Source organism: Eurosta solidaginis, chromosome 1, assembly GCF_040869045.1.
Source record: "Eurosta solidaginis isolate ZX-2024a chromosome 1, ASM4086904v1, whole genome shotgun sequence".
In the NCBI taxonomy this organism is placed as follows: Eukaryota; Metazoa; Arthropoda; class Insecta; order Diptera; family Tephritidae; genus Eurosta; species Eurosta solidaginis.
In genome coordinates, this window is record NC_090319.1 from 307,498,609 (window position 1) to 307,521,246 (window position 22,638).

General features: G+C 34.9%; 1 protein-coding gene across 1 annotated transcript in view; it reads right to left on the minus strand.

Annotated features, from left to right (window-relative positions):
* The window catches only part of side (sidestep), a 527,768-nt gene that overhangs the window by 84,795 nt on the left and 420,335 nt on the right, over positions 1 to 22,638 (minus strand). The window contains exons 13-15 of the mRNA XM_067761445.1: positions 19,237 to 19,387; positions 16,529 to 16,731; positions 7,698 to 7,872 (exon numbers count right to left, since the gene is read on the minus strand). Coding sequence (XP_067617546.1) covers positions 7,698 to 7,872; positions 16,529 to 16,731; positions 19,237 to 19,387 — 529 coding nt within the window. The remainder of the gene's footprint in view (positions 1 to 7,697; positions 7,873 to 16,528; positions 16,732 to 19,236; positions 19,388 to 22,638) is intronic.

Here is a 22,638-nt window from a genome sequence, read left to right on the forward strand (position 1 = left end):
CCCTTATGCTTATAAGACTAACAAGAGTGATTACTGGCAACGCTATGTATTTTTGTACCTATATATGTATTAATTCTATTAACAGGAACAACACCGCATTTTATATATCTTTCGTAGATAGTTTAGTACTAACAAACTTGTGTATCTAGGCGCCAAATTCAATGTGAGTTACATGTTTAGTATACCTCTGTGTATATTTCACCTTCTTTGATGAAGATATTAACCAATTTGATTTTTTTGCTAACTTCACTTATTTATATAACGAGCCGCAACCGTGCGAATCTTGTGCAAGAAATATAAAATTCGCATATCAAATATCAACAGAAATCAGCTGTTCTATCAATGAAACTTCTATAAACTTACATGCGTTTGCGCTGCCATCTGGCTAATGTTAGCAGTGTTAGTTCTAATCAAATATTCACAATAGTGCCATAGTACAAATAGATTTCTTTGTGTGCTCACAATCGTTTATTTTTAACAAATTATTTTAATAAAATAAAGCTAAACAAAAGCACAACGACTGATAATGCCCAAAGCTTGCTAATAGCACGAACCCCATCTTCACAACCAAAACTTTATTTATAGATTTGGATTCCAAATAAGAGCGAAAAAGGGACCTGTACATAAAAACAGCAATTAGAAATAATATATAAGATGGTTTGTGCATAAAATAAAAGAAAAGCGAAATAGTGAAACAATAAAAAAATTAAGGACGCCTGTATTTTGCTATAGTTATAAACAAATGTGTGTGTATGTATGAACATATTTACGTATGTGGAATGTCGAAAAGTTTTGCTTTTAGCAAAAATAATTAATTCAAGTGGTATTGATAAATGCTCAAATTATTTTGCAAACACAAGTGGCAATTTATAATAAAATCTGTAACTTTTGCGCAAAGCTTTACGAATCAAGCCAAGTTTTTTGACCTCTCATTTGACACTCACACATACATACCCTTTTATGAATTCAATAAATATTCAAAGATAATTAATTGATGATATTTTATAAATCCAATAATACAAATCAATTAATTTTGTTTTTTTTTTGCGTGAGGCCATATATTCGAGAAATGACATCAAAGAGTCAAGGTTCATTGATGCGATTTATCATATATAACGCATAAATTCATACAAAACTTATAAATTTATTTTAATCATATGTTATATTGATTGTGATTGTGACATGGAGCTCAAGGGGACAAGCAATGCGCAATTTCGCAAGAGTAATTTGAAAATTAAAATCCTTTCTCGACAAACAAAAATCATGCCATTCAAGTCACTTATCGTACCCGTCCTGCTATATGGGGCAGAAGCGTGGACCATGATAACACCAGATGAGGCAGGTCGGGGAGTTTTCGAGAGAAAAGGTCTTCGAGTGATTTATGGACCTCCACGTGCTGGCGAGGGCGAGTATCGAAAAAGATTTGCTGAAGAGCTTTACAAGCTTCACGCAGAAATCAGCATAGTCTCCCGAATTAAAATTCATCGGCTATGCTTGCTAAATAGGCCATGTTATGCGAATGTAAGATGATGTTCTGGCTAAAAAAGTTTTCTTATCGCAAACCGCCTATGCAAGTAGAGGAAGAAGGCGGCCCCCAGGTGGAAAATGATTTAAATGCCTTTTGTGTGACCAATTGGCGCCAGCTAACCAAACGAAGAAACGACCGGCGCACCTATTTAGACGGCCATGACCATTTAAATGGTTAAGAGCCAATCAAAGTAATTTGAAATAAGAAAGACATGCACGCAAAGACTTGAACATTTGGTTTATTTCGTTAGTGACTAAAACTCTTCACTTATTTCTCCTTGAATATACGTTGTTGTTGTTTTAACCGAAATAAACACATCTCGTAGGTTTAGGGGTTATGAATTCAGAACTTTTCAGCGCAGAACCTTCTCGTACGAGACTGAATTCCCCAGGAGGGTTTTTTTAAATTCCTGAACCGTCCGGTCTATGGATTTTAGTATCAAATCGTTTAAGTTTTGTTCACTAATAGCGAATCGTGTTGCATCTATCATAGGAATTTACATATTTGTATATATTTTTCCAAACAAAGGCGTGAATACCGTGTACTAGGGCAGTTTGGCATAACATCCCTGCAGTCAAAAGCCAAAGTAGTCAGCAAACATTCTAGTTCATTGACTATTATTTTGTGGTGTTATTCATAGTAGTTAGTATTTAAATAATTCATTTGACTAGAATTTCGTCTGTCGGCTCGAGGAAATGCGCGAGTGCTTTCTGTAGCCAATTTGCAATGCATACTTCAATTGACAATGCTAAATATCGTCCAAATCAACGGGTACATAAACACAAGCATGACGAGTCAACCCTCACCGTTACCTCAACAGAGGTTAAAGAAGTTATTGAAAAGGCCAAGCCATCCATATCAATAGTCCCAGACGGAAGACCTATACAGATGCCAAAACACCTGTGCCATGAGGGCATCAGTAGCCTAGGACATTTTTTCTACTTGTCGTTAAAAGCCTATGCCTTTCCAGATTAACAGAGAAAGACCGGAAATCCAGCTAGTATCTACCAACATTTTCTTGAATTTTTAAGTACTTTTGTTTGGTAAGGAAAAAAAACATACATTAGAGGGGGGGGGGGGGGGGGGGGGGGGGTAAAATTTTGTTAGCTGACCTAATCATGTGAAAACGACTTCATAGCTTAAAAGGACATTAAACGGAAATATGGAGCTTCTCAAGGCCAAAATAATGGCATATCAATTTTAAAAATCGGTCGTCAAATAACCAAGTTACAACGAAAAAACCTTTTTGGCTGTATTTCGAAGGATCAAAAAAAATTTAAAAAAAATTTTCCAAAACCCTCTCAACATAATCTTCAAATTTAGGGGCGGACATTAGTAACTTTTTTTTTGTTGTATGGGGACCAACCCAGTCTACTGACTAGTATGTCAATTGGTATGATATTGGTGTATATAATGACTAGTTTGTCGATTGGTATAATGCTGATGCAGAGGCTGACTAGTATGTTAATTGGTATGAGTCTGATGGGCATGCTGACTAGTATGTCATCTGGTATGATATTGGAGTATATAATGACTAGTTTGTCAATTGGTATAATGCTGATGCAGAGGCTGGCAATTGATATTTTGTAGTACATCGCCGTGTTAAAAATACCAGTTGGTAATATGGAAAAAAGACAGAACTCATACTAGTTGAGATTTTTGGCAAACTAGTATTCTTCTAGTATACAACTAGTTGGTTTGACTGCAGGGATGTAATTAATTAACAAAAGCTCGGCCTGGGTAAGCCACAACAGAGGTAACTTTACCACAAACATATCGTCGGTACAATGCCAAAGTCACGAATGTGCCATTTTTGTTTTAACGAAATATTATATATTGTAACGAATTTACTGCAATTCCTCTTATTTGCAACCTTCTACTAATGTTCGAATCACTAAACTGTTGAATAAATGACTCCAATATTGAATAATGCGAAAATACTCTTTATTAGACTACTTGAAAATAACATTTATACTTCGCAACTAATAGCTTGCTTAAATCAAACTGATTTTCGTGCCTCTACTGTTGCTGCCTTTTATACTCTGTGATTCCTCGTTCGCATACTTCTAGGCGCTTCCAGAATTTACTTAGTTACTGCTATAAAATTATAACTACAGATGCAAGTGTATAGCTTCTCATATGCACGTGCATATGTGAGTGACACTTCCACAGATAATTGCCTACTTTTGAGAGCATCTAAGATAAGATATATGCATGTGTTTGTGCGTCTCTTCCCTGCTGCTCGTATGGACATATGGGTAGACATAATGATTGATTTGTTGATGTGCATACGAGTCACTGCTTAGTATCGGCTTAGAGGTGATAGTACCCCTAAGTGTTGCTAGTATTCGTCACAATATGAATGTCAAATTTTGCAAAGCCAAAACAACAAATGTGCAGTTTTTTTTTTTTTTTAAATTTAGAAATCACTTTTCAATTAACATTACTCAGTGGCTTACGAAAATAAAGCTTCCAATAGTGGTTGAAAAATACAAAATTAAATCTCTATTAATTAAATCTCTATTTTTAACAATGTCTTACGCGTTTTTCTCTAAACATGAAATATGAACATTCGTGATTTTGGCATTGGACCGACGATATAATTTTGGGCTTTTTGAGAAAAGCTTTGTCGTATTTTAATTGGTAAGTTATTATCTTATTATTGACTTATTATCGATGGCGTCGAGTCATCGGTTTACTATCGGCTTGTAGCCAACTGATTATAAATGTGTTTATAATTTTGTATTGAAGATTTATCTGTACCTGTTTCATAGCAAATCGATATCTTTTCGAGTCAAATCGATTACATATTTTGAAAAACAATTTATAATACGCAAGTAAACATTTTATAAAACGCCGATAGCCAATCATTAACTTTTTAATATTAGATATAATATTTTAATATTTTGATAATATAGTGATAACTTTTCGATAAATTATGGAAAAATTTGCGATTATAAGTCGATGGCAATTTTTTAGCTTATCGACTACTTCTTGATAACAAATAACAGCTGGATGACAAATCGACTAACTTTTCGTTAGCAAATCGATTATATTTCGAAAAATTGTAACGCTATGATAAGATTTCTATAACTTTTCCATAACAAATCGATAGCTTTTCAAAAGATAACCGATTATTTTTCGAAATCAAATTTATAACTTTTCGATAAAAAATTGATCACTCGTCGATAAAAAATCGGTAGTTCGCGGATAACCTTTATTATCGATAGCGAGCTTATAACTCTTCCATAACTAATCAGTGCATTCTGGATTTACCCATACTTAGTGTAGAGATGTTAACACATCGATAATACTCCAAAATTTTAACCTTTTTATCCGATGATCCATACTGTATAGAATTTCGTGAAGAAATATTTATTATTGTTCTGTTTTCAATCTTTTTTAAATATTTCAACCAAAATATTTTTTATCCATTCGCTATTACTTTCAAACACCAATTGTCTTCAAAATAGAAGAAAAAAATTTCGTGGAAAAAAAATTTTACTCTCATAATTTCCACGTAATTTGTGATACTGAAACTAAATCATTATGTGAAACTGTTTATCTTAGATTTTAAATTGCTAAAGCAGCCAAGCGAAAAATGAGAAAATGAAAAGGAACTTTCTAGATTGCTATAAACTTATTTGTGTTCTAAATAGCATACATACATACCATATTCATACAAATATGCGGCATTTTTGTCGATCGATATATACGGAAAACAAAATCCAAAGTATGTAAAATCGTTCGAGTGGAAGTCGTTGTCAAAAAAAAGTTGTCATTAGAGGAAAACAATTTTTGGGAAATTGCACTAAGATATCTATTTTTCATTCGCCAAAAAAAAATTTGCTAATACCGTTATATATACGCCTTAAAATAGTAAACTTGTTCCGGAGAACTATATTTACATTCTTCAGTAGCATTAAATATGTGTGTGTTAGTTAGACAAACGCTGAGAAAAATAGAAAAGGTGACCAATCTATAGACAACTGTATCATAATTTTCTGAGTTTTGCTTTCTGAACTGAAAACAAAGGCGTATTCAAAATGTGCTAGTGAAATTTGGAATGAACTGTAGGGAAAAGTACATGCTTTCAGCATATTTTATTTGTCTTCTCCGGGATTCGTATGGAACTTTTTAAAACGATGCCTAAGCCCTTAAGGGAATAGTTACTGATCTCATTTGAAGGGCGATTTTTATCTCCTTGAGCCGCCGATGACGTCGGTTTTCTGTGAAATCTCCATAGAAAACAGATAACTAGTCGATAGTACCCCAATAACTCGTGTATAATAAACTGAAAACTCGTCTATAGCACACCGGTAACTCTTCGATAAAAAAACGATAATAATAAATAACGATAATAATAATAAATAAATTTTTCATAATAAATCAATATCGATTAAAAAAAAATAAATAAATGTAAGGCGCGATAACCTCCGAAGAGATCAAAGGGCGAGCTTCTCTTCCAATTTGCATCGTGCTCCTCTTGATTTTCCCTACAAATTGGCCGGACGGGACCTACATGTTTTATGCCGACACCGAACGGCATCTGCAAGGCAGATGAGTTTTCACTGAGAGCTTTTCATGACAGAAATACACCCGGAGCGCTTGCAAAACACTGCCGAGGGGCGACTCCGCTTAGAAAAATTGTCTTTTAATTTAAAAACCTTATTTCTAAAATTTTGATCTTGCTTTGCCCGGGGTGCGAACCCAGGGCATACGGTGTGGTAGGCAGAGTACGCTACCATCACACCACGGTGGCCGCAAACCGTCGATTTATCATCGTCTTTACCTAGTCGATAACTATCCGATATCTAGTCGGTAACAAGCGTTATCGTAAGCAAACCGTTAACATTACGACAACAAATTTATAAGACACCGTCCAATTTCGATTAGGAGTTCGCGTTTTCCATTTCCTCTCCCCACTTTTTCATTACTCCTTGCCTTTAATTTCTTTTGCTCCCACCACAACACACATTACGCCAACACTTACGCTATACTTACATAATTATTCCCCCATTCTACCGTTTCTACATATTAAGCCTACACTCACATTCTGTAGTCCACATTCTGTACCAACAATCAAAGCGGTGAAAGGGAAAGCGGTGAGCTAGTTGCTGTTTACTGGCGTTTGGTATAGAGGGAATGGATATACATCAGCGTTGGCTAGTGAGCTGATGACCGGTGAATCAATGTGAAATAGTCGATCGATTGGTGCACCGATGTAAAACAAAGTTTTTTTGTGAATAGTGAGCTATCGTCCAATAACCGATGAAGACGTGAGCCGATTCCCACTACATCCAGTGGATCAATATATCCATATAAATCATTAAGTAGCTCGCCTTCAAAAGCACATTAGTAAGGGAAGCACCAATATAATAGAGAGAAGGGAGGAAACATTAAAAGTGGTTGGAAACCGAGATCACCGGATTGGCAAAAGTGGAGGGCCCGTATCAGTAAAAGTGTGGACAAATGTATGTCATAAATCACCTTCTCAACTCTAAAGGCGACTTTTTGTGTAAAATATTGTTTTCTTAAGTGTAAAATATTTGCCGAAATCTAAGGTAGGATAAACAATTTGTGTTAGGCAACTGTGTCTCTAGTGAAAAGCTTGCCTCAGCCTCTTTCATTCAATTTTTGATATCCTGTCAAGGTAGATTTCATCTATCGTATGATAGCATGACATAAATATCACATCAAATCATATAACAAACCTAAATTGAGGGACGCAGGTTTGTAAATTTTTGAGTCATTAAATAGTAGCATATCTAAAAAAAAGTGCAAGGCATACAAATAATCTACAGTAACCCGTATATAACGAATATAACATGAGTGAAATAAAATCGTATCATGTACCATCATTAATTTTATACATCCCACGACGTTTTATCATATAATTACGATTTATAAAATCACATCCAACGATAACATAGCACTAAATTTTTAAATCATATGTTTCGAAACATATTGCATTTTGCTGTAATATATAAAATCTCGTCTATGTTTTCTAACATATATCATATATATTTTTTTAATATTTCACATTTCATCCGATTCAAATCCTTGCATGTAAAACTTTTTTTTTTGAAACAGTCTGTTATGCATACATGCGTACATCTGCATATCTAAACTTGATAAAAAAAAAAAAAAACATTCAACTGCTACTCACCATAAGGCCCCAATTGTGCTGCTACTCTCACACGCTCGATTACAACCGGTGGTTCGCTGCGTCCCTTCGCATTGACAGCATAAACCAAAAATTGATATTCTCTTCCCGGCTCCAAGCTGTTGAGACGAAATTGTGGCAATGGCTCTTGCATACGCATTACCGGTGCTGATGTCGCCTAAAAGTACACAAAATCGATGAGAGCAAATAAAAAATTCTGCAAATAGTATAAAACTGAAAGTTGCACACACACGCTCAACCACACACACACATTCCCACACATAAATAAGTTGACGTAGATAAGCAAATATTAAAATGAAGGATGATGCCAAAATGTGTCATTGACAATTGTTGTCGGTAACAAGTAAATTGTGAGCTTATGGTAAAACTTCTCGTTTACTTCTAAGTCTTACAACTGTCAGAACAGCTTTTAGTTCGATCCGAGAACTATTTCATTCACTTATAGAATTTATCGTTTTATATTATTTTCTTTTCAAAGGGGAAATATTTGAAGTGAAATTTATGGTTTTGAAGTCGTTTTCAATTGATTCAATTCAATAAGCAAATATTTTATCAACTTGTGCCTGACAGTTATCCAAAACTATTGTCGCGTATTCTTATAAAGGCCACCCTCACAATTTTGTTGGGTGCGAAGCATTTAGCTATTCAAAATTTTCTTATTACAAGAAGAGTAGAAAAGGATTCGGATAAACGCAAGTTAAGTTGAAACGAATAAATCGTTTTAAACGCTTTTTTGTATCAAAGTAAATTTTATATAGATAGACATTTTGGAAAGCTGAGGATGGGAGTTTCAGACTTTTTATTTTATTTTAAACGGTGATAAAATATTTATATTGAATGAAAATAGAGGGAAAAAGTTCACATGTTGATAAAATTGTTTGACTAGATTACATTTTAAACACATAAAACATATAATTTTGTTATTAAAAGTCCAATCTTTTCAAAGCCAAACTTAAAACTTAGTCTTAAAATATTTGATGTTTATTTGCCTTTTTTTTGTCATTCCTGAAAATTTCGGTTTTGAGGGATACCGATTTTACTTATGTGCCATCTTCAGTATCATTTTTCGTTCCGATGAATCATTAAAATAATTTTTTTTTCAAGAAATATATATATAGCACAGGTTCGGCTAAAAAACAAGTTCTTTGATAGAATTGCTACTTTGATAACATGAATTCTTCAAAAAGTGTATTGTATAAGTATACTAATTAACGAGACGATTTAAGTCATTCGAGAGCAATAGTTTTCAAACAAGGGTGAGATAAGATTTTTTTTTTTGCTTCTTTCTAGCAGTTTATATGTTTGTACGGGGACAAGATCATGCGAGTTGGCTCTGTTTTCGGCAATGACCTTTTTTTAAGGAAATATTTTCTTATAGTAATTTGTTGGAAAACTGGTTTTCTCAAAGAAGGCTTTATAAACTGTGCCAGCCGCCTGCTGCGGTGCGATGACATAAGGTCAACGAGCGCAGCGTCGCTTTTGATCACTTTAAATGGCCAAAGGTAAATTGGAGTTATAACCCGCTATTTGAAACGATATTGACATAATGATCGTTATGTTTTCCTGATATGGTTACAATTTCAATTTTTTTTCTTAATTTATTCTTTTATTATTTTCGCAGTATTCTTGTTAAGGCGAAAGAGCAATTAATCCAGACCGATAAACTTCCGCGGAAACATTTGAGTGTAAAACTTGTCAAACTTGGGAATGAAATTTTTAGAATTTAAATGCAATGCGGCTTCGAAGAAATACAACGCGGCTTTGTTTCGTATATATTTTGGTTTCATTGAAGTTAAAGATTATATTATAACTAGTAAGGCGAAGTTTTCTTTGAAATATAATGAGCTCAAATAAACCTTAAACACATACGACGTAGGTTTTTGTTTCTGCTAGACTCAATTCAGAAAAATACGGTTATGACACTTTTGCAGAAATGTTCAACAGGTTAAAGGGAAGCTTTCAGAAGCGTCAATAAGTCAAATTTAAAAAGGGTGCAAATTCAAATGGTCTTATGAACATTAGTAGTGTTAATAAAGGTAACTGACGTTAGGACCGTTAATCTTATGTTACGCTACGTCTGACGTTCATGCGAGCTACATACGTACATCAAAAACATTACATACAAAGTAACAGATGCATTATGACCTAATGACACTTATCCATATTCAATTCAAATAACCCTCATTAGTCGTACTTGAAGCCGATGTAACATTCTTTTATAAAACTTCGGCAAGAAAGTTGCGCAATTTAGGCAACAAGCAATATAAGATTTTTCCATGAATTCAAGAAATATGTAAAACAAAGAAAAATAAGAGTAAACTTAACGAAACCCAAAAAATGCAACAACAATATTTTGCAACATAAAAGAATTCACTTTGTTGCTGGCTAAAAGTAAATAGAAATAATCGAACAAGTTTAACAAACGATTAATCATTCTTGCAAACTCTTTTATAAACTTTATGTTTAGCTTATAAACTCGACATTTTTGTAATTCTTTTTCTTATCGAATTTATTTTAGAAAGTTGCTTCTTATAAAAATTTATTTTCCTTATATTTGAAATACATTGAAGAGAAATTTTATTTGTGCTAGTTTGTTGCAACTAAAAATTTATAGAAGCAGATAAGCAGACGTAGAGGATATTTGTTTAAATATTTGTACCTTTTTCACTTGGCTAAATAATTGCAGCAAAATAGGTCTAACAAAGAAAATGTTAAAAGTTGCAACTTAAATTTATTTCCAATTTATGATTTCGCTCTTGTTAAGGAAAGTAACATTTTGTAGATAAATTTGTGAGGCACTGTTTCAATATTGTTACTTTGCGTTCAATGTACTTAGTTTCTTCAAAGTATTAACCTTTTTTCCAGCAATGACCATTATTGTTGATTCTTGTCTAGGCATTGACTGAATTTCCCTTTATGAGTATTACAGTTATTTTTACTTTGCATCTCTGTCTTTGTTGTTGTTTATATGTTCTTCAAGTATTTCTTTGAGTTTTTTTTTCAGTTTCAATATTTTGTCTGCACACTTGCGGGGTTTGTTGTCGTTATTATTGTTGTTATAGGTGTGTTAGCTTTAGAGCGCAACAACGAAAGTGAAGGGCGGCATGGCAACTACGGAGGGCAGCAAATGGCGAGTTACAGCAGTGGCAGTCTCTTCAAATGGATACGTACAGATTCCCACTCAAGTAAGTGGAAGTAATTTATTGTTTGTCCCTTTTATAAGTTGTAATCATTGAAGCGCTCTTCCTTTCTGACAACTCCTCCCCACCCCTTGTTCAATTGCTATTGTGCCTTATTTCGCTTTTGCCAATACTTTGTATGTTACATATAGAATCAATTGTCCATTCATTCATTTGTTCAGTGTTTTTGTTTGAGGTTTTAAAAAGCTTTATTGCTTCTCTTGTTATTGGTCGAGTGGAAGGAAAACTATGAAACTAATAATCGTTTGCCTTACAACGTTAAGAAAATAACGACGTTATTGCCATTGCCATCGTTAGTAATAATTTTGTTTTTGCGCTGCACATCAGAACTTTACTGTTTAGAATGGCATTGTAGGTTTTTTGTTAGAAATCTCTGCACAAATTTTAGCCAATAAACATTTTATATATTATTTTGACCCTGACCCTGACTCGGACTGAATCTGACTATGCTGAAATATCTAAATCATTTAACTGTAAATATTTTTGAGTATATTGCTTTGGTACACAGTTTTTTTCTTTTAGTAATAATTGATCGTATGAATTGTAAAGCTAATACTTCCTAGCTTGAATTTGGCAAGCGTTTGGTCATTATTGTCAGTAAATGCTCACTCATGTGTGCTCTCAATTCATATGAGCATTCATTTAATATAATTGAATTAAATTATAATAATGAAATGTTAAGGAAAGGTTAGTTTGACTGATGAGAAATTGTTGTTTTTGGGAACAAATTCAAAGTAAATTTTGGTGTAGGGGCGTATGGACAGCGTTCTTTATTATAAACGGCATTATGAATATTCAAGCGAATGATGTCTTTACTTCACAAATTATATTGATAGTATTTTGGTTTTAATGTATACTTAATAGCCTTAAGGTAAAACATTTAAAATTATATTTTTGGCAACCCACTGTGGATGCTTGGTATGAGCAATTTGCTGAAATAAAATTGTGTGTACCCTACACTGAAAGAAAAAAACTGGTAAAATCGATCGAAATACGGGTCAATTCAACCGAAATTTCTGTCAATTTTTATCCATCGCAACAAGATGTTGAATCAACTGCGCACAAATCTTTGATTCGTAACTGACCGTTTTAGTAATCAAATGAACAAAAAAAGTTGTAAATAAATGTAAGGCGCGATAACCTTCGAAGTGATTTTAGGCCGAGCTTCCCTTCCAATTTGTGTCGTGCTCCTCTTGGTTTTCCCTACAAATTGGCAGGACGGGACCAACATGTTTTATGCCGACTCCGAACGGCATCTGCAAGGCAGATGAGTATTCACTGAGGGCTTTTCATGGCACTCGGAGCGCTTGCCGAGGGGCGACCCTGTTTAGAAAAATTTTCTTCTAATTGATAAACCTTATTTCTAAAACTTTGATGTTGCTTTGCCCGGGGTGCGAACACAGGGCATACGGTGTGGCAGGCGGAGCACACTACCATCACACCACGGTGGCACTTACTAACCGAACGTCAATTCGGCTACATCAAATATGTTGCCACACATTAAACATTATACACTTTATTATTTTGTTTTATTAAACGCACTTTCACCAAATTTTATATTTTATAATTTATTTAATTTATAGCTTTGAGCTTCGCTTAGCAAATAGAAATGAAAATAGTAGTCACAAAACTGATTCTCAATTCTTTAAGTTGCAGCTCAGCTCATTCTCAATTTCTTCTTTCGCATCTAGTTGCAACACTTGATTGTTTCGAACAAAACTTGTAGTATAAATCTTTGACGTAACATTTTAAAAAGAGAACCTGTAAGTTATAGAAAAGTAAAGAATCAAATCGCAGAAAGGTAACTCACCACTGGAGTAACTTTACATGTAATTCGGCAAGTTTAATTTTCGTAACACTTTAAGGTGCAACGATTCCACAACAACTCAAACTTTTATGTTGTCGGAAACATCAACATTAAAAAATAATGTTTTTTATTATATTATTAAATTCTTTGGCGTGAGTGAAAATTCGCACAAACTTGAACAAAATGTTAGTAACTTTGGAAAAATCCTGTTCGTTCAAACAAAACTTTTGCAACAAGAGGGCGCAATTTTGCCTTTCGCTTGGACGAGAAGTTGCAAAATTGTACCCGATAGACAGGTGTCCCGGTATCTCATAATTTTTGCAGAGTATATTCAAAAAGGGTTTTTTGTTTTGTATTGATAACTGAAAAACTAGTTTTTTGTTGTTTTCCCATTTTGTGTGTTTTTTCGATTTAATGGTTTTCTTATTTTGGTGTTTTTTTAACAAGTGGCACCGTCGTCATAAGTACAAAGTAGAGAGCGCAGTGAGCGTAAAATTCTCTTTGATATTTCTCATGTATTGACAATTGATCGCCGTTGAAATGACCTGTTAGGTCAGTTGTGTTAACAGAAAAATCAGTTAGATTGACCAGGAATCTGTCAGTTTTACAGAATTTTGTTATCTTAAGAGCGACAATTTCTCTTCTGTTGAAATGACTAAACTAATTTGTTCGTTCGACAAAGAACTCGGTCGAATTAACCACAATTCGATCAATTTCACCGAATCTCCGTTAAGCCAAGAACAACAGAACCGATTTGTTGATTTTACTAGCACCATTTCTTTCAGTGTACTTTACGTTTTTATTGATTTGCGTAGAATAAATAAATAAATGTAAAGCGCGATAACCTCCGATGAGATTTTAGGCCTAGCTTTTCTTCCCATTTGGGTCGTGCTCCTTTTTTGAATTTTTCCTACAAATTGGCAACAAGGGTCGTACTTGTTTTATGCCGACTCCGAACGGCATCTGCAAGGCAGACGGGTTTTCACTGAGAGCTATTTATGGCAGAAATACACTCGGAGTGCTTGCCCAACACTGCCGAAGGGCGACCTCGTTAGAAATTTTTGTTTGTAATAGAAAAAACATCTTTCTAAAATTTTGCTTTGCCCAGGGAGTGATTCCAGTATCTTCGGTGTGGTAGGCGGAGCACGCTCCCATCATACAACGGCGGCCGCTTATACTCGCAAGTATTCTGTACAGCTGGTCAAAGGACACCTTGGCACCAAATTAACCTTTCAAGGAAAAAATAAATAAATAAAATAAAGAAACTAGGGGAGCCGGACCAAATATTTGTTTAGATAAAAGTATCTGCGCGGTGCCACCTCTCAGAATAATAACATGTTTTTTCGTGTGTAAAATTGATGTTGTACAATCGCGGCACACTACAATTTGCCTAAGTAAAATATATTTTGGTAATGGGCAAGTGTATTTTACAACAGATGCAACACATAAATAAAATATTTTTCTGAAATATATTTGCCCTTTTGTCAAACAATTGGAAAAGGTGAAGGTCAACCATTGATGTTAGCTATTTTTTTTTAACATGTATACACATATGTACTTGAATTTTATATGCACTTAGCATAACTTTATGTACACTTATGAAATTGTTACGCATAAAATAAATATTAACAGTTAAGAACGGGACTGTCTTCGGCTGTGCCGTAGACTTCATACCTTTCATGAACGGGGCTGAACAATAATCTTATCCCGTTCGTAATCTCCGAATAATCGGATGTATAAGATAAAAAATATATAGTGAACAGATTTACATACCTTAACGATTTTTAAGATAAATATAAAATAAATAACAGGTAGGTACTTTGTGTGAGGATGCAAAGTTTCAGGTTTTTTGTGCTCTGCGTGTAAAAACTATGACTACGAATCACGTATTTCAACAATATATGACGAAAACGTAACTATTTGATGAAATTTGATGAATTTTGAAGCTTCTAGCCGTAAAAAAGGCGCAAAAATTACAGTTTATATGGTATACCACCGATCTCAATGATTTTTTCAGACATCAATATATGCTATACACGTAAGCATTTGGTGAAATGTGAAACTTATAGCTGTTAAAATGGGGCCGAAATCGCAAAAAATAATATATGTATACTATATATATATACTATATATCCATCATATATATATTATATATATCACCGATCTCTAAAATTTTTTGACACAACAATATATACTATATACGTAAGCGATCGGTAAAAGTTGAAGCTTATAGCTGTTAAAATGGGGTAGAAATTGCGAAAAGTTTCTTATATGAACAATCGGTTGTATGAGATATATACTATATATACCACCGATCTCTATGATTTTTTCAGACAACAATATATGCTACATACGTAAGCATTGGTTGAAATTTGAAGCCTCTAGCTCTTAAAATAAGGCAGTTGTTGTTGTTGTTGTAGCGATAAAGTTGCTCCCCGAAGGCTTTGGGGAATGTTATCGATTTGATGGTCCTTTGCCGGATACAAATCCGGTACGCTTTGGTATCATAGCATCATTAAGGTGCTAGCCCGACCATCTCGGGAACGATTTATGTGGCCACATTAAACCTTCAGGCCATTCCCTCCCTCCCTACCCCCAAGTTCCATGAGGAGCTTGGGGTCGCCAGAGCCTCGTCTGTTAGTGAAACAAGATTCGCCGCGGATAGGTGAGGTTGGCAATTGGGTTTGGAGAAGCTATATATTGCGCTGGCAACCTGAAAGGTTGCGCTACACAGCCCCTTGAATCTGGTATTTTAGTCGCCTCTTACGACAGGCATACCTACCGCGGGTATATTCTGATCCCCTAACCCGCTGGGGTAAAAAGCCAGTAATTACGAAAAGTTTCTTATCTGAACAATCAGTTGTGGGCGATATATACTATATATACGACCGACCTCTGTTATTTTTTCAGGCAACAATATGTGCAATATACAAAAGAATATGGTGAAGTTTGAAGCTTCAAACTATTAAATTGAGTAAGATATTACAAAAATCCTCTTTTTCTGAAAAATCGGTTGTATGGAGGATATATTCTATAGTGGTCTGATCCGGCCGGTTCCGACAAATGTCTAATCGGACACCCAAGTACACCCGCTCACCAAATTTTATCAAGATATCTCAAAATTGAGGGACTAGTTTGCATACAAACAGACAGACGGACAGACGACCATGGCTAAATCAACTCAGCTCTTCATCCTGATTATTTCGGTATACTTAATGGTGGGTCTATCTATTTTCCTTTAAAGGCTTAAAATTTTGGGTTTCGTGACGAAATTAATATACCATTTCCTTTTCATGAAAGGTATAAAAAGTGTGTATCTCTGCTTGTCTCCAATTTCATTGTTGGTATGCGTTATACACTATGACCTTAAAGGTCTGTGTCTTCACTATCTCTCTATATACTACTGCCATGTATAATTCTCAATGAGCGTTTTTCATTAGTTGCGAATGTAGATGTATATACATGTAAAAGAAACACGGCTATTTTGTTCATACACAAGAAAATTACTAAACACTATGGTTTTACCTGCAGACATACATATATGTACGACTTCCTTGCAGCTTCAAAGTACCTTAATGTTATGAGTATTTAATAAAGTTCTTGAATATAAGCAAGTAATTACAGACATTGTTTGATATTTGCTTGCAAAGCCATTAAGAGCTGTGATAGATAATCTGCAATATTTACCTTAATTTACACTCAAACATATTCGCACAGTCAACTTTACAAAGGGTGAATTATTAATAAATAATTCATGGCTAAACAGATAAATAAATATTTGTATTTGCCTAAAACCTATTACATACCTGGTCGTTCATGGTAGAAAGTTCATTGTCACCCACATTACCATCAGCAAAGCTACGTCCAACATCATTCGCATAGAGTGGATCTCCGCCAATGACTTCGAGTAGGAAATATTGCGTGAGACCACCGTCATTTCCCGCTACACAAACAACTTCCAAGACGGTATCGTTGCGTAGTTCACATGCCTTTGGTGCTTCTGGTGGATCTGTAAGCAATAAGACAAATAATTAATTACAAATATTTTGTTAACTATGAATGTTTATAGCAAGTGTGTAGTTCTGTAGCCAATATAATGTTAAATGTTTACTAAATTTATGTACTAATGAGAATAACTAATTATGTATTGTTTGCATACCAATTCTAACTCTGCAGTGTGAAATATTCAGTAAAAATACTCAGACACAACTTTAATCGTCTGATTCAAACAATAAAAAAGCAGAAAATAAAGAATGTACTTATTTGGTATTTGATAACACTGAGGAAGGAATAATTTCGTGCTACGTATTGTTGAGCAATGTGTCTTTAAGTTAAAGTCAAGTTTTTGTATCCTATAGATCGCAATTTTAATTTACAAGATCGCACATGGTTGAAAAATTTAGGTTAAATCTTAAAAGACATAATTTTTTGCTTAATTTCTGGAAATTGATAATTTCGAGCCATTTAAGGCCTGTAATAGTACCAGTTCAGGATTATTCTACGTATTATCGGGACAACTTCTGGATCATTTGAAGACTGATTTGAAACCACTTAAGGACTGTTACAGGAAAACTTCAGGATTATTTAAGATATTATTTCAGAACAACCTCTGGATCATTTAAAGACTATTTCAGAACTGGGACAAGATCATTTCGGGACTATTTTTGAATCATTTCGGAAATTATTCTATATCATTGAAGGACAGGTATAAGTTTCCGAAAATCATCTCGTAGCAATCCTGAAATTGTTCCGAATTTATCACGAAATAAACTCGAAATGATTGCGAAAAAATTTCCAAAATGATCACATTACAGTTCTATAATGGTTTCAAAATAGTCCCGAAGTGATCCTGAAATTTTCCCAAATTTGTCCCGATAAAGTCTCTAAACCATCACGCAAATAATTCAGAATTCATTCTGAAATTTCCCGAAGACTTCATCGTAATTGTGTAGAAATAATCCTCAAAATAGTTACGCAGTGTCCCTAAAGTCATACCGGAAAATTCACGAAACACTCCCGAAGTAGTCCAAAAATGGTCCTCTTAATTTAAAACCATTAAACACTGTTATAGGTCCAATTCAGGATTATTCTACGTATTTTTTCGGGACAACTTCTGGACCATTTGAAGAGTATTTCGAAACCCACTTTAGATATATTACAGGATAACTTCAATATTATTTTATGTATCATTTTTGGATAACTTCTGAATTATTTGGAGACTGTTTTGAAACCATTTAAGGACCGTTACAGGTATACTTCACGATTATTTTAGTTATTTTTACAGAACAACCTCTGGATCATTTAAAGACTATTTTAAAACTATTTTAGAACTGGAACAGGATCACTTCGCGACTACTTTTTGTATCATTTTGGAAATTATTCTGGATTATTGAAGAACTGGTATAAGTTTTCGAAAATCGCCTCGACGCAATCCTGAAATTGCTTTGCATTTATAACGAAATAAACTCGCAATGATTCCAAAAATAGTCCAGAAGTGATCCCATTATAGTTCTAAAATGGTCTCAAAATAGTCTCGAAATGATATCTAACAAATGTGATTCTGAAATTTCCAGAAAACTTCATCGGAATTTTGTCGAAATAATTCTTAAAATAGTTCAGCAGTGTTCCTGAAGTCATACCGGAAAATTCACGAAGTAGTCCCAATATGGTCCAGGAATATAAGTTATATTTGAATCCCTTTCAAAATTTGATCGATGTTCGTCAATTTGTTACAGAGAGGCAAAATTGGCACTTAGCTTCATATAAGTTGATATGCGTATGCACCTTTACTGAATAAAGGCATGTCTCCACTTTAATAGAATGATATGGTATGTATTTATGGAAAAAAGACGAGTCGCTGCTTTATTTATGAAGCCATGTGAAATCACTTAAACGTGTTATCAAATAAAATGAGATCTTATTTAAATGACACTTGCACGTCCAGTGAGTCAATGTGTACATTTTCATAAGTTTTGTCGGCGCGCGTACGTTTCTGACAACACGCTTACGAAGTCATTGTATTTTGACGATAATTGTTACATGTAGCGTTTTCTTTTTTGGCAAAAGTGTTACACTTTTTGTACGCCGCGCAAGGGTTGTAAATATATTTTGTTCTGTTCTAAAAAGCAGGTAACTCCTTTACGGGCTATTTCGTTCTTTTGTGAAAATTGTTGCCTGCGCGCAACGCAAAAGCATTACACTTTTGCAAAAAATGGCGGTGTGGAAGTGCAACTCTGCTAAACTGGCTGATCGTGACAATTTGTTTTCGTAACTTCACATACTTTTAGGCGATGAAAATTGAAATGAAGGAAATAATTGCTAATGAATTTTTATTATCATTGACAGCGCGTTTGTGAAAATCAGTTAATACACGGGGTAGCCATTTATGTTCTTTGCATGTACTATAAATGTTGAAAATTTTCTGGGGGTAGTAGTCGCTCTATTAAGACTTTACCATTTACTTAGGCAACAATTTATTTCAGAAAAAAAAACTATTAATTTAATTTACACTTACTTGCTGGCAGAATATGCACCAGGCATGGTGTAGTTTGACGTCCAACTATGTTACTGGCCCAACAGGCGAGTGTTATCAGTTCAGAGTCGGTTTGTGGCAGATACGTTACAGTGCTGACTAATCCATTTGAAGTAATTCTTGAATTTAATACCTGCAATGTAAATAGATAAATATATATGAAAATTTAATTTTAGCTACATACATGTAGAGAAATTTTCCAATGCGTTTAAAAGCTAACAGAGATTCTCATCTTTTGTGGTTGCAGCAATGCGATAAAGATAAATATTTATTTTACATAAAAGTGTCATACTAAACGTACCAAAGCACTTGCGGATTAGAAAATTTTCAATGGAATAACAACACACAAAACAGTTAACGAAATACAGACATAAAACACCTACAACTGCAAGCTCTGTACAACAGCTGATAGTTTGAGATAAACACAGAGATACAAACGTGAGGGTCATTTTGCTAAGGAAATAAATTATTTTTAGTAGTACAACTTTATTAGATTTTGCTTTAGTCACGTACGGTGTTGGCTTCCTCACTTGCAACCGCTGACTCTTTGTCGTTTGCGGTCAGCATTGGTGAATTGTATCTAAACTTTTATGTTGAGCGCTGCACAGTGGGATGAAGTGCAATGTATTGTTAGTTATGCAGAGTTAGTTACAATTTTGAGTAGTTCGGTGCATTGTTTTAAAATTTCTAAAAGAGTGTCAGTATAGCAGAACACAGAGAGCACGCGGAGAATAGAAGTAATTTGCAGAACAGCGCAGCAAGAAACTCTCGGCACAGACCTCTGAAACTTTTCTTTTTTTTTGTGGCGGAAAGGGCACTTCCCGCAGGTTTTGTTATCTATATTGATGGTCCCGTTAGCAGAATACTCCTGCCAACTCTGTCATCTACCATACTCCTGCCTCATATATTAAGAGAGTAAGTCTTAGGCTGCTGTTGGTTGTGAGCACAGTTTAAATTCGCACCTCCTTAGTGAGCGCAAAGAAGTCCATCCATCCAGAGGTAAATTGTAATATGGCACAAAAGCTGGATCGAAGTTTTACTGCCAGATGAGCTGCAGCCATATTGCCTATGATGTCAGCCGGTTTAGGAATTTTTCAGTTTCAGTGTAGGTGTTGTATGAAGATGTCACCTTAACTCTAACCTTATATAGCCCATTGCTTCCCTATAGGAGCGATTGGTGCCCTTTATTCCACATTATATTTCCGCGATAGATTGCCTTCAAGATTAACTTCAATATAAGTGACTCTGTCGAATTTCTTTAGCTGTATTAGCCCAATTGACGGTACTCTAAATTCAGAGATCTTGTTCTTTCTAGTGAACAGAGCTACGCACGCATTTTTAGATCACCTGGTCACGGCATCCCGCTACCCCTTTAAAACGTCCATTAATGCTTCCAAAACTTTTCTCCTACCAAGTATATCCTGGTCATGGAATTAGGTTATTACTAAGAAGCTTTACCCTGTAGTTCATAAAGCAGGTTGCTCATACCCACGACCAAGATCAAGGGATAAGTATTACCTCCGGGCACTCCTTCTCACCTTTTTCTGAAACATCGCTTCCTACTCAGCTGTTTGATACGCCTTCAGCTGTCTACTGATGAATTCTACCTATTCGACATGGGGTGCTAGAAGGGGGTTTGCAATGGCCCTTGCAGTACTCTGTATGCGTTTAGATAGCAAAAAAGATGTCCACCGCTGATCATTTAAAGTTCAGTACGTTTAAGATAATAACGTGAAAGGTTTAGGTTAGTGTTTACAGGTTTAAACATTTTAGTATTCAAAAACGTTAGCGCTGCTAGTGGAGGTAGAGAGATAAAATCATTTACAACAACGAACAGCAAGGTAAAAATGTGTACACAGTGACATGTGACGACACTCGTAATTAGTCTCACTGCAAATTTGTTTAGCTTGAGAAGGAAGCTAGCTTCCTACCTATCAAAACATGGTTATGGGAACCTTGAGACCTCGCAATCATCCTGGTTGGTCCACAGCAATTCCGTTGCTCTAATGTTATATTCCTCCATTTTCTTCAGGAGATAACCCTGCGGTCGTAGGGAGCTGTCCGCCTCGCTCATGTCCATTTCGGAACCTTTCATGACCATTTTATCTTCAACGGGAGATATTAAAGTGCCTTATGGATGCCATCGAGGCTTTTGTCACGTTGTATTTTAATGCCATGACTTCTTTAAAGGGGCTGACTTTCGACAAAGGCTTACATTGATGACTGCGACCCTTCTATCCTGGAGCAGTCTGCATCGGTACAATCGATGTACCTTAAGATACTTTGAGTACATTCTAGCTCCACTTCCCGTTTACATTTTTGGGCCGTCTATCTAGCTTGCAATGCCCTCAACACTGTCTAGACCCTCCTCATATTGCTTCCTCGAAGGAACTGAAATATAGCAGTATGATTTTTTATTCGAAATTCCTCAACTAAATTCTCCTTTTATATTTTCCGATATTTTAATAAGAGCATTATTCGAAAATGTAAAAATCTTGTCCCACTATGCGCTGCTATGTTTTATTGAAATTGGTTGCTGCTTTAGTAAAATCGCAACTTAAACACAGAGAAAAGAGGCCAAGAACACCAAAATGGACACAAAAACACCTTAACAAGAACGCTCGTTACTATGGACGAGTGACTGGACTGACAGTTGGTAAAAGTAGGTGGACGAACTAGATTTTGTTGTTATATGGTTTTAGAATATAGAATAAGAAATTTAATATGTATATATTTAGCATTCTCGAAAGATTCTACTCTTGTTCATATTCTAAATCCTAAAATGCGTACATTGAGTCACTTTTCCTGTTCGTAGTTCTTTGGCACCAATGAGAATTAAGGAAAAAAAATAACAAAACAAAATTCCGTCCCTTAGGTTGAAAGCAAGAGGATTTGTTGTTGTCACAAGTCAATGAAAAAGAAAGGCACGATTGAATTGAGTTCTCAAGTAAAAGTTTATTTAGATGAATGTGGCTTGGACTTACATAGAAACGAAATGTAGACCAAGTTAGTGAACTCAATAACTCAAGTTTATGTGAGAGTTTGTAAAATTTTCCATTTCGTTTTGTTTCCTGTTTTTCTGCTGTTCTGCTCATATTTAATTTTAAAAGGATAACTCTAAATTAGTCGATCGTCTAAGATGGACATATATTCAGGAAGCTAAGGATTGCCGCAATAAAACCTAAGCTGACGATGCGAAAAAAGTTCAAGCGATAAAGCCGGAAGTTTCAAAATGACAACTTGGTATGCTGTATGGATTTCAATCCAAGTAAAATGGTCAAAGTTTACTTTTACACAAGCAGGGAGAATATCCTCAAATTTAGACTATCCTCATATTGATGAGTACCGGGGATACTACTAACATGCAGTTTTAATGAAGAAAAC